The sequence below is a fragment of the Ambystoma mexicanum genome, chromosome 7q, assembly GCF_040938575.1.
Source record: "Ambystoma mexicanum isolate Mex_15411 chromosome 7q, UKY_AmexF1_1, whole genome shotgun sequence".
In the NCBI taxonomy this organism is placed as follows: Eukaryota; Metazoa; Chordata; class Amphibia; order Caudata; family Ambystomatidae; genus Ambystoma; species Ambystoma mexicanum.
Genome location: NC_090941.1, coordinates 916309095 through 916322477, shown reverse-complemented (window position 1 = coordinate 916322477; position 13383 = coordinate 916309095). Strand labels below are relative to the sequence as shown.

Below are 13383 nucleotides of genomic sequence, written 5' to 3'. Positions count from 1 at the left end.
TCAGCTTGGATGATGTTGTAGTTGTCTGGAGTGGCTAGCGCTATTGTTGGACCGGCTGCTGGGTGGAGCCATGTCTCCGTGAAGGCGATAAAGTCTAGGTGGTTAGTGGAGATAATGTCGGCGACATCAGTCGCGTGGGCAACCAATGAGCGAGCGTTGATGAGGGCTCCCTTGATAGAAGTCTGTGGAGGGTTAGTTTTCGTGTGTGGTGGCGAGTGCGGTATAGTAGGGTTGTGACTGGGTGGGAGTTCAGAAAGTGAGGTCGGCTGCTTGAGGTTCGTAGTCTGATTGGTGTGCATTCTAGTTAATTTTGTGACCAGATTCGTACGATAGCTGAGTCTATCGTTTCTAGTTATGGTCAGTGGGGCTGCGTTCAGGTATGTGGTAGAGGGTACAACAAGGCGAGAACCTAGTCTTGTGTTTCTAAGGGGTGTGGGACAGGGTATGCATGGTGAAGGTGGGTGGGCGAATCCGTTTATCCATTCTATTGGAGATAGTAGGTCTGGGTAAAGTGGTGTGGTTGTGTGGGCGCGGAGCAGCGGGAGGAGGGTAGCCATAGTTAGAGTGGCGCCTCTAAATGTGGCCATTGTAGGTGGCTTGGCTCTGATGCTGGGGGCAGTGAAATTCATAGGTTTTTAGCAGGGGTGCAGTAGTGACTACAGGTGACTACAGGTAAGGCACAACACAGGTCAATGAGGTCTATTAGCGACCATAGGGTACAACACAGGTCAAGTGAGGTCTATTAGCGACCATAGGGCACAACACAGGTCAAATGAAGTCTATTAGCGACCATAGGGCACAACACAGGTCAAATGAAGTCTATTAGCGAGCATAGGGCACAACACAGGTCAAATGAGGTCTATTAGCGACCATAGGGCACAACACAGGTCAAGTGAGGTCTATTAGCGACCATAGGGCACAACACAGGTCAAATGAGGTCTATTAGCGACCATAGGGCACAACACAGGTCAAGTGAGGTCTATTAGCGACCATGGGGCACAACACAGGTCAAGTGAGGTCTACTAGCGACCATAGGGCACAACACAGGTCAAATGAGGTCTATTAGCGACCATAGGGCACAACACAGGTCAAGTGAGGTCTATTAGCGACCATGGGGCACAACACAAATCAAATGCAGCACATGATGCAGTGTGGCAGCATCTAGGTCCAGAGTAGTGCATCGTGCGTTAGGTAGCGCCTAGAATTGGGTGACAGTTTACTCACATGGCCGACTGGATATACAGGTGCATGGTTGTGATGGATCATCGCTGGCGCCTCATCGGTAAATGCAGGATTTAACGGATGCCCTGGGCAGTTATATGGTTGTAGTCAGAATGTTCAGATGGTGTCCAAGAAGGATCTGGTGAGGGACAGCGTCTCTGGCCCAGGCTCAGAATGCTCGGAACAGGCGCAGGAACAGGCCTTTGTGTGGCCTTCGTGTGCGCCGCCATCGGATCCGCCTGCCGACGGGAAATTCGATTCAAATGCGAGGCTCAGCCTCGTTTTCGCGCCGCAAAGCGCCCGGCATGCGGGGGTCTGGCAGGGCGAAGAGACAAGGTCAGGCAGGCCTTGTAATATGCCTCGGATGATGCCGCACAGCTAACAGCTGTAATCCTGGCTTCTGTGATGAGGAAGGGGCTCCTGCCCTCTTCCCTTGGAGCTGCTCATTAGTCTTGCAATGTCTGTTTGCTTCGTTGATTTCCCACTCTTTGCCTTGGTTTTCTCCTGTGGGGAGCCGGATTGGGTGCGGCGGAAATGAGTCTTGTTGTTTACTAGGTATAACCCAGATCTATTCTTCTGCCCTACAGGGATTGGGGGAGAGTGATCGGTGTTCTGTAGAGATCTTAGGAAGCTTGAGTCTCACTATTCCCCAGTGTGAGTGCTTGCACCCTTTGCTGTTTCTCCCCCTCACTGCCTCCCTGCAGATGTCTTCAGGTTATTGGATGAGTGTGGTGCCCCCTCCACTGCGGTTTGTGAGGCCCAGTCGCTTCTTGTTGGGAGAGGCTAAGTCTCCAGGTGGTGTGCTAGGTAGTTCCTGGGCGCCCGATGGTCGTGGAGTGTTGTTCAGGTGCAGATATTTGGTCTGGAGCGGCTGGGGTGCTGAGCGTGATCCCAGGGCTTTCACAGGCTGCAGGGTGTACTGTATGTTGGTGGCCGGCAAGTCGTGGGCTTGCGGTGGTGCAGGGGGTCTTATCCTCCAAATCCGTGAGTCAGGCGGGGGGTGGATCAAGCGTTGCAGGGGGGGCAGTGCTTGCCCTGTCTCTTTATTGGCTTTCCCCACTTAGCAAGCCTCTATGTGGGGTTGTTTTCTCGTCCAGTGCTTCAGGGCAGCTGTACTCCCGGTTCTATGTGAGGACTCCCCGAGCGAGCGCTTGTACCCTTTGCTGTAAGGTGGGAATGTGTTGCTGCTTCTTCCCCCTCACTGCCTTCCTGCAGATGACTTCAGGGTGTTGGCTGAATATCGTATTCGCCCGCCCCCTGTGGTTTTTGAGTCTGTCACTCCTTGGTGGGAGAGGATCAGTCTCCAGGCAGTGTGCTGGGTTAGTCGTTGGGTGTGTTCAGGTGCGGAATACCCCTTGGAAGGGTCAGAGACCATCCAGTGGGTCGCGTGATACTGGGGGTGTTTTGCTCTGAAGGATCCGGGATGTTAATGGGTGATCCCGGGGCTTTCCCAGGATTCAGGGTGCACTGTGCGTAGATGGCCGGTATGCTGGGGTTGCGTGGTGCTATGTGGGGATCTTGGCCTCCCCCAGAGTAAGTCAGGCGGGGGGGTGACCAAAGCGTTGTGGAGGGGCAGTGCTTGCCCGGTTTGCTTACTGTGCCCTCTATTTATTGCCTTCCACCACTCGCCGGGCCTCACTGCGGGGTAGATTTCCCGTCCGGTGCTTCAGGGCAGCTGTGATGTCGATCCTCTGGGAAAGTCGCTGTGCACTGCGGCCTCTCAGAGACGTGGTGCGCCACTTCCTTCCATCCCGTTGGACGTGAGATTCCTCTTTTGTAGATTAGGAGATGTTCTTGCCCCAGAGCTTGTATGTTTGGCTCTGTTCAACCTCTGCTTCCTTGTGCGGCAGAAGCTTGGTGGCTTGGGTCTGCGTGGGAGTTTGTCTCCCCCAAACCGACGGTTTCTTTTTCGGCGGTCCGTCCAGTTTCGTGCTCCGGGGGGAGATGCCGTGCGGGAGCTTGTGAGATTGCTGCAGGGTCCTCCGAGTCTGCAGGCTAGTGAAGGCACTTCTGTTTTGTCCCAGAGGCGCCTCCCGTTACCTTCTGGCTAGGAACTTTACCGCCGGGCAGAGTCTGGGACCATCCGGGAACAGGCGTTTGGTTTTATGGCTATTTAGTAGATGCTGGAGATTTCACGCCGATAACTTCAGAGTCTTGGCTCAGATCATTTTTAGTATGGAGCGGCCGCCATTTCGGGACGGAGCGGCCGCCATTTTCCCCCCAATCTTCAGGCTGCATTCGAAGAGCTCAATTAGGCAATTCACACTGATTGCAGCATCTGTTGGCCCTGTTTTCTGTCATTTGATGCTCCGTCCTTTCCTCGCTCCTTGTGTAATTCCTGAGCGTTAACAGAGGTTCAGACCCGTGGAAATATGTTTGGAAGATGGGGCAAGCCAGGAGCTTCTATGGAGCCATGCTGCTCGAGTCGGCTCCAAGCCACGCCTCTATGGAGATTTTTTTAAGTTCGGTCTTTGCATTTCACCTGGTCAGTATTCAAGTATTTGTTGTGCTTGCATGCCTGTCGGTACGCCCCCAGGTCACCAATGGCTCTAGGTAGACTCACCAGTATGTTGAAGCGTTGCTGACATGTGGCTACAGCGAAGCTCCTGCATCGGAATGGTCTCGCTTGCATTGTAGACCTCTTTCCCGTTGTCCGGACAGCTTTGCATTCACCCGCCAGCACGACCTCTGCTTCTCTGCACAACAGTGTTCCCGACAGCTCTGCCATTGCTGCCGACTCCTCAACGTCTCCTGTTGCCTGCGGTGTCCCTTCTTGAGCCCCTGGGTGTTCCACGTGAGCATTCGGATTTCGCTTTCATTATCCGACACCTTGGTGTTCCATAGTGGATACTGCTGTGAATGGCTTCGGGATGAACCATTCCTTAAAGTCCCAGTATGCCTTCTTAAGATGGTGTGCAACTGCCTTGTCTGTAGATGTCAGTGTTTTGTTAATTCTGGTTTCTTGGGAGGATAGGATCATGGATCCTTCCCCGTCTCCCATTTCTCCCCCCCTCCCTCTTCGCTCCCAATCTGGTATGTCCCGCTTGCGAGCAGTGGAGTAGAAGAGCCTGCTTTTCTCCGCACGGTCCTTCCCCATACTGCAGTCTGCCTCGGCTCTGCTTCCTTCTTTCCCGGTTCTCTCAATCTGAAAGTGGATCCCATCTTTAAATGTCCAGCTCACTCAGACCTCCCTAGGACAACTAGCTGGCATGCTTGACTTTGTTTCTTCTGATCTGCATTATTTCCTTTCTCCTCTTCCTCACTCGATACCTAAGATTTTCTGGGAATTGGTGTCCATAGCATTTCCATGATTTCCAATGTGATATTGTTCAGAATTTCTATTCAGAAAACCATTAGAGACAGGAGATGCTAAAGGTGTATTATGTGTGGCTTGGGCGGAATGGCAGTATGCCATCAGGTGTTTAGGTATCATAGGGTTTTCTTCAAAAGGGGCAGGGGGGATACTGCGTCTCTCCTAATGAAGTCGTCCAGTCCTACATGTTCCCCCCCCTAATGGTACCATCCCCAGGGTTTGGATCAGACAGCGGCTGGAGTCCCTGGCCATGTGGGTGGAGGTATTCACCGGGGAATCAGTGATGACTCTAAAGGATTCATCGTAGAATTCATCCTCACAGTGCTTCAAGGCCATACCAATGACAGTAGGGGCTGTACAAATGCCAGATAACATTATCTGAGACTGGGTTATCTGATCCACACTGTTTCCTCACCTGGTTGATAGTAAAGCGCTCTGTTGCTTCCCAAACATAGTGTTAAGAAAGGAAGAAGGCCTTGCCTATGGCAAGGGGTAAAGTGCACAGAATTGCACAGGGAACAACTTAGGATATAACAACATGCATAAAATACCCAAGGCTTGTGTATGTATAACCCAGGAGTGCAAATAAAGTATTACCAATATACAATAAAGGAATGTAGGGTAAACACTTAAGACCTCCTTATAACTGAAAGGAAAGTCTGCAAACTCTTTACCCACTATGCTCTTACAGATACTGACAGCGCTAAACCCACGTAGCGGGCAAGCAAGTACAGATTCTGTGAACTGACACTCTGTAAAATACTGAATAAGGAACATTCAAACAGTACTCACGAGGACCGGAAAGACCACTAGAATGTCAGTAATATCACGAACCCTGTAGATCAAACAGGAACCCAGAAGGCTGTAAAAGCAAAGGGTTAAAGATAACAAAATACATAAAACCTTAGTCAGGGGAAAGTATGAATTGTGATGTTAACTTGTGAGGAAAACAAAAGGGGATACACACTGGAACATGTTACAACAACACCCACACCTAATATTCGATGGAAAGTAAATGCAGAGGTGCAATGGAAAATATGGAATGGACTCTGAATGAAGTAGGATCAGGAGCAGGGGAAACGCTATTACAAAAGGAAACCTATCCCACCCAACCAAGGGAAAAAGGTAGTAAATAAATACTACTAAGGTAAGATTAATGCATCAAGCTTTTCAGTAACCAGGACAGCATAAAGAGACAGAACGCACCGGAAACCTGGGCTGCAACTAAGAGTTAAGCACAGAGAAAGGCTGTCTGCAGACAGAGGAAGACAGAAAGGGAAATTCAGAAAGCATAAATCAATTAGCACATAATCCGAAATCCAGGGCAGAGGAACAAGATACAGGAGCTAAGGAACTGGGCACAAAAGCTAGGGACTGGAACTAGGTACAAGGCACGGAAACCAGGAACAAGGAACAGGAGACTAGTCACAACAGGAACGCTGCTACAATGACCAGCGCCGGACTGAAGCAAACTGAGGCTTTTAAAGCTGCTAACCGAGCACACCCCTCAGGCGTGCCGCCTGCTGCACCTGCAGCCACAGGTGTTGCCTATCCTCCACCCAGCCTTGTGCTGCAAGGGAGGAGACGAAGCAGTGAGCCAGGCATTCTGGGAAGCAGGAGGTGAAGCAGTGAGCCAAGGCATTCTGGGAAGCATAGTCATCTGATTTAAGTAACATGCTGGCTGCCAGAGAGGAGATGAAGCAGTGAGCCAGGCATTCTGGGAAGCAGGAGGTGAAGCAGTGAGCCAAGGCATTCCGGGAAACATAGTCATTTGATTTAAGTAACATGCTGGCTGCCAAAAACCTGGAATGGATCCGGAAGGGAAGTAACTTGGAATATAAGGGTTTAACGTTCCCAATTCGTCAGAACACTGTAGCATAGGGTTCGAAGGAAATGTCCAGTAGGGAATAAACCCCAAAACATGCCCCCAAGTGGCGGGAACGGGAGCGAAGGGAGCGAGCCGTGACACATAGGTCTGCGCTCAATAAATGCCATAATAATAATAGATTTATATGCAAACTAGTAATAAATAGCTCCATCCAATCTTTACTTCTAGAGAACCAGTGCAATACAATACACTGTAGTTGGCCTCCAGAGCTCGTTTTTGTCTACGATTTTAGTATTGCATTATATATAAGCACCTGCGGGAGAGAGCTGGTCAAACTGTTTTCAGGGCCTTTTTATAATTTGTATTTGTGCCCATTCATTCAGCTAACCTTTTACATTTTACAGACCCACACCCAGAGCTCGCAGAGCCTACTCACCCACTCGCATAGACAAGTAGATTTTATGAAGGGCTAGTACCAATTGCAGAGGATGTTGGAAACTTTTATTTAACATTTACTTTGTTCGCAGTAAATGACAAATAAAGGTTTTGCTGTGCATGGCAGGCAGCAGTGTGCCAAGCAAAATGGGATTATGGTGACATGCACCATTTCACAGAACACACATTTACATTTTTCCTCATCCGGTTGCCATAGGTCAAGTGCATTTCTCTCAGGACGAATAGGAAAATTAAGTTACGCGACCTGTAGTTCTAGTGGAATTTTAAAGAATTAGCAAGGCTTGACTCATCGCACTAATGTCTGTCGTTGGCGGTACACAACAATGCTGTATTGATGTTTATTTTATGTCTTGCATACAAATAACTTCTGGTGACATTAAACATATTAGACACCATTGCTAATCAAAAGGTTTTGTTTGCTAATCAATTTCTGAAAACGAATGTATTCCTTGCATACAGCTTTACTGACAAAACAACCTAATTATTCTTAAGATATAGTTTCATGATGGTTTTTTAATCAACTGCTAAAAGAGTACGCCTTGGTTACAAAAATACATATATTCTTGTGATTTTTCATTTCCTTGTTCAGGTTTAATTGCCACAAATGTGGCAGTACGACTGAAGCGGCAGATGTTCACTACAGATATAAACTTTCTCTAGGAGTTGCTGATGATACTGAAATATTTAAAATTGCGATATTTGGAAGTTGCCTGGATGAGTACTTTGGCATCACTGCAGACGCACTTCAAAGGTAAGATGTTGTTTTGATTTCACAACAAAGTAACCTCTTGAGTTTTATCTACATCTGAACCAGCTAATAAAACTCCTGCACACTTTTCATTTTTCCTAATGTAATTGTTTTCTAAGGAATCCGTCTGATGAAACCTAGAAGTGAATCTCCATCTGTCATTCACCTTTTACGAACCATACCACAACAGCCAATTAATTAGACCGTAGTTCATAGCTTACGTTCAGCGTACTGTTCTAGCCTGTTTCTGCGAACAGATAATATTGCTAATTGTCCTTCTGTCCCTATTCTAAACTATGAAATGTGATTATCTAATTTGTAATAAAGGCAAACTAAATTAGGGTAACTTGAGGGGAATTAACTCTGATGTCCTTGATAAATCATCCATCATTAATCTTTTGTAAAACCCAATGCTTCTGACTAGCCCAAAGATATTTTACACCCAAGATTGAGGTATTCCTTTCCATGGATATGCATGAATTGACGCTCTAACATCTAGCATTCCAATAGGATGCTGGAAGGGGTCAGCAATGCTATGCCGACAACATTTGGATGATTGTTAAAAATATGCTATTTTATTAAATTATAAATGTTATCAAACGCCTCACTATCTCTACTCTTATGAAGATTTCCCTGCCTATCAAAACTAAAGGGAAACTCTCTAACACAGGATGTCTGGCCCTCACACTTAAACATCAAATACACAAAGAAAATATATGGCAAATAACATCAACAATGATATTCTCAGTCTGTTTTCGTAGTAACCTGGGTGAGCTCCCCGTCCCCAGGAGCCAAGGTAAACTGTGCTCCAATGTTCAACAAAAGAAACAAGGAAGTCCATGTATGTAATACAGTCTCAATTCAGTTCTTGATGTCTTCAAATTCAAAGTAAAGTTTTGTTAACCAAAGTTCCAATAACAGAATAGCTTCTCCTGGTCATAAGACTTCCCACTTCACCAAAATAGCATCAATGTCATTCCCAGCCACAAGGTACAGGTAATAATACAGGGCACCTGGCTAGGTCCTGATATGCCCAGGAGGGTGAACTCATATTCAAACAAAAAATCAGGATGGGAGACCCACACTTTTGAGAATCAGGATACGGTTCTTTGGATTAATTCCATCAGCAACAGTGGCCACTGGGCCACCGCCTTCACCTGAATTCCCGCATGGTCGAAGACTCTCAGAAGCCCTTACCGCCGCACCGCTTGTCGGTTCACGATACCCCACGGACAGTGTTTCATTCCTTCACCTCCATCCTGAAGAAGGCCATCCCAGTCACCTATGTCCAGTCTTCGTATCCTGTGGCCGAAACACTACAGTGTCGATCTATGACGCAACTCCACCCCTTACATACTTGTACACACCTGTTGTGTTTTTTCCCTATGACAATACCCATGGACCAACTGAGGTCCTGGGCTGCATTCACTCTTGTGTTGTAAACCCTTGTTGACCGTGTATCCAAGAGATCTTGCACCATCAGAAGGCTTGCGCCCTCCACACTCTTGAGGGTGGTACCTAGTGGTACACCTACATATCAAATGTACAACTGTCCGTCCGTCTGTCTGTTATTATGCTAACAATTGATATCTTATATGTATCATCACCAAAATTCAGAGATTAAACAAAAATTATCCTGAGTCTCAAAAGGGTGGGTCTCCCATCCGATTCCCAGCCACAATGCTTTTCCACAACCTCCAATTGTCCAAGAAGAATTACCACAGTTCAAAGGAAATACAACTTCTGTAAATGTTAATCAAACACAGTTCTTGGTTAACAGTTGTTGGGTTTCTCTTTACAAGATTAGGAGTTCCAGTCTGTATCTTTGTCAGGATGACTTCACAGCACTTCTACTTCGAGTCTATTCGATTATTGCGAAGGCCGAAAATGCAGACGTTTTTTTAAAACCCCTTTACACTACATATATATGCGGGGGAGACCTCCTGCAGCCCCTCCTATGTTAATATTATATGTTATACCTCCCCCACATATATATGTGGTGTAAGGGGGGGGGTCCAAAATAAATAAAAGTCGGCATTTTCAGCCATCGGAATTGTGAGGGCGACATTTTGGTACGATTACTTCTACTTCCACTTCAACAACTTCATCTTCTACAAGAGTTTACCACGAGGGCCTACTCCTTTGCCTCATAGTATTCTACCTTTATTTGTGCTACTGAAGTCTCAAATCTACTGACAACCAAACACACCACCGCAGCTTCAGTGCTTTGTGACACCACCACAGCTTTAATACTTTCTGACTACAAAACAGGTTTTGATTATGACAAGATTCACTTTTGGGTACTTTAACACCTCCAGGTTGACAAGGCGCACTTCCTCTAAACAGAGGGGCAGCTTCTTTGCCTTTCTTACACTTGAAAAATGTCACCTCTAAATGATTGCGCAGCCCTAAGCGAATGGTAAATATCCTATTCAAATTGAATGTGTAAGTGGACAACAAATACAGTGAAACAAAGAGTCCAAAGCAATAGATTCTTCAGTCAAAAAAACGCTGTTGAAACAGATTTTATGAGTTGATGCAAAGACAGGCAGTCTTGTCTTTGCATCAACTCATAAAATCTGTTTCAACAGCGTTTTTTTGACTGAATAATCTATTGCTTTGGACTCTTTGTTTCACTGTATTTTTTGTCCAGTTACACATTCAATTTGAATAGGATATTTACCATTCGCTTAGGGCTGCGCAGTCATTTAGAGGTGAAATTTTTCAAGTGTTTGTATCTATTAGCAGTTTTTGAGGTGACTGCTGGTCCCTCTTTCGTGCAGCAACCCAATCTTATTTGGTTTGTAAGGGTCGCATTGACTTTAGTTTGTCTTTTCAAATTTAGTTCTAACCCAGCGCCTCACCACACCGACACACCTCAATTTTGTTTTTCTCTTTGCCTTTCTTGTCTGCTTTTAACAATGCACCACCACAACTTCAGTATTATGTCATTTTAAATGGTTTTCAGGTAGAACAAGATACACTTTCGGGCACGTTAACGCCTTTAAGTAGACGAGGCACGCTTCTTCTAAACAGAGGGGCAGCTTCTTTGCCTTTCTTATCTGTCTGCCACAATAACCTAGAATTGCCTTTGGGACAGACTTCTCTCCTTCTCCAGGTCTTTGGCAATATAGTTTGTATCAACTTTAAAGAATGTGTAAAAGCAGCAAGTTTCCCTCCCCCAACTGTTAGCCAGAATAATTACCCAGAAACGTTGATGCCACTCTCTTGGCTTCAGTTAGTAATTGCATACTTGTACCTTAGGCAGTGCTGAAGTTCAATTTCACTCGCAGTGCTATTTATACTGTTCTGTGGCTTTGGGAAAGGCTGGGTTCAGCCTCAAGTGGGGAATACCTTGTTCACTCTTAGCTTGGGCAAGGCGTGCTCTCTACAACTTCAAATACAATGTTTAAACATTTCTCTTCTCTTTGGAAGCAACTGTTGACTGCTTCAATAAAGATTAAGAGGTCACTCTTCCTCCTAGAATCTTAATTAGGCACACACAACCACTTCATGTGCTTTACAGAGTTTTAAGTTTAACCATTGATTTTTGTAGCGTTTGCTCTTCACGCGAGTGAAAGAGAAAATACCCTATCACATGCAAGTGCTACAATTCAAGTGCCCCATTGTTAAAGACTCACTGAATAACTTTACATCACTTCTACTCTTATGCAAGTGATTATTAAGCTGGATACTGTTGCCGGCAGTGCTCGCGGAAGGAATCGGAACGCCATGTTTAACTCCCCTGCTTCTGTGTTCCTTTCTCTGCATGCTGCACCACTTCTACAACTTCTGGCTTCAATTGGGACCCGCACTCTTCCTCGCTGAAGGCGTCTTCGGTCCAGCCACTCCATTAAGGAGCCCCTCTCGCTCCTGAGACCCACGGCTTCACAGCAGCTCCTCACGTTCTCCAACATGCTTCCTGCTGTGTTATCTCTGCAATTAGTCTCACATGGGAAAAGACCGCCTTCCTGCACGTCTTCCGCTGTGCAACTTTGTACCTCAGTGTTTGGGGGAACTGGACCCTCACCGGACAATTAGGTGAAATTTGCTGTAACAGAGTCCTGCCGTCACTTTGGTTCTCCCACTTCTGCCTGGATTGCCAACATTGTGCATTAATCCTTCTTCTTCTTCTGCTACTATTGCATACACTCCAGCCACAGTTCCAGCACCTTCTAATTGCCTTCACCTGAGGGGGCTTTTTAAGCCTCTCAGCTTCCCTCGGGTGTGGGTTATCAGGCTTAATTGCCGACTATTCAGCATGACTCTTCAGCCCTCTTCCCAGTACCTATGGGATTATGGGACATGTATCCCTCAACAAGTTTTTAGTAACTTCTTGGTTTTAATGGTAGATTTATTTCCCTTTAGAGTTCTTTAAGGATTTACTATTAAAATGTGTTGTTACAGATGAAGACAGTTTATTTAAAGCAATGTTTATAAATTCCTTTCCATTATACCTTTGGGAGTAAGGAGGATTTTTATCCTGAAGAACCTTGAACGGTCTTTCTGTTGTTGTCTGTTCAGGTTTTATGGAATTTGTGCCCAGAGCCACAGATCTTATATGTGGTTCAGATGCATCATAATGACAATAAGCCCTTACCTTTTCTGACAACTTTAAAAGGTTCTCCCTTTTAAAGGACAAATACTGCTTCTCATCACACGTAATCCCCTCAACACCCTCGGCCTATCTCCTCCCAGGTGATTCTCCCACAGTATAACACCCCCAATGTCCGTATCGGGAAGCGTCAACCTTTCCCTGGCCACCTGGGAGGAGACTTTAGGCAGGCCTTTATTGAGGGAGCCGTAGGATTCATCACAATACCCCATAGAATCCGAATTGCTGTTGCACTACTGGTCTTCTGGCCTTCCCAATATAGAACCGTATGTAATTGCTCTCAAGCCTCCTACCATATCTTGGTTTATTTTCAGCCAGAAAGGGACCTTTAAACTCTACTAGTTCCTCTGCATAATTCAGCTGATTGTTTGGGCTTTGCCAGTCCATATATGGGGGTTTGGTTTTCAGAGATCGAATGCTACAGTTCCTCCTTGTCATGTAATGAATCATTAGACTGGTGTTAAGGAGGGGGATACCTGTTTTACAAAGGATTCGTATCATGCCCAATGGTTCATGATGTTTTAATTAGTATTGATGATCCTTCACTGTATTTGAATAGTTGGCTGTATTCTCAGTTGAAATATCTTGTAGACTCTTTGTGTCCTGATGTATCACTTGAAATAATGTAATACTGGTGGATTTTATACTGATGGGTTCAATGACACTAGTGGGTTTGTGAGCTTTGTTAATTAGTGAAGCTGAATAGCTAACCTATCTGGCTGTATAACCTTGTTGGCTGATGTTAAAATGGATTTTGAGAGTCTGGCCTAGTGTACATATTTTAGGTATCCACCGTAGTTCTAGTGAACAGGCAACTCTAAGAGGTTACCCAGAACCCAATCAAGGTAAACGTGGAGAGCAGCCAAGGCTATTCTCAGAAGAGTGTGAGTGGGGACAGGGGTCCACAATGAGTCCACACAGTGATGCACGCAATAATTACATTTAGATGGAATGTATGAAAGTACAAATATTTGAGTCCTTTACACACGCACTAAAAATTAAACTAGCATGTGAGCTTATCGCACAATACTGAATAATAAACATATATACAGTAACCATAGGTTCTTAAAATGCATTCAAATGACTTGAACACAACAAGAGGTAAGTAAATTAATGCAGTAAAGATGGAACCAAGTCCCAAATGATTTTCCTTACCTTCAGCAGTCCAATCCCTAAGAAGAATAGTCACAGGAGTCACAATG

At 45.8% G+C, this 13383-nt stretch overlaps 1 protein-coding gene across 1 annotated transcript in view; it reads left to right on the top strand.

Moving 5' to 3' along the window:
* Nucleotides 1–13383, top strand: part of DDIAS (DNA damage induced apoptosis suppressor) — a 395303-nt gene that overhangs the window by 137960 nt on the left and 243960 nt on the right. The window contains exon 3 of the mRNA XM_069639879.1: nt 7408–7569. Within this exon, the coding sequence (XP_069495980.1) occupies nt 7408–7569 (162 nt within the window). The remainder of the gene's footprint in view (nt 1–7407; nt 7570–13383) is intronic.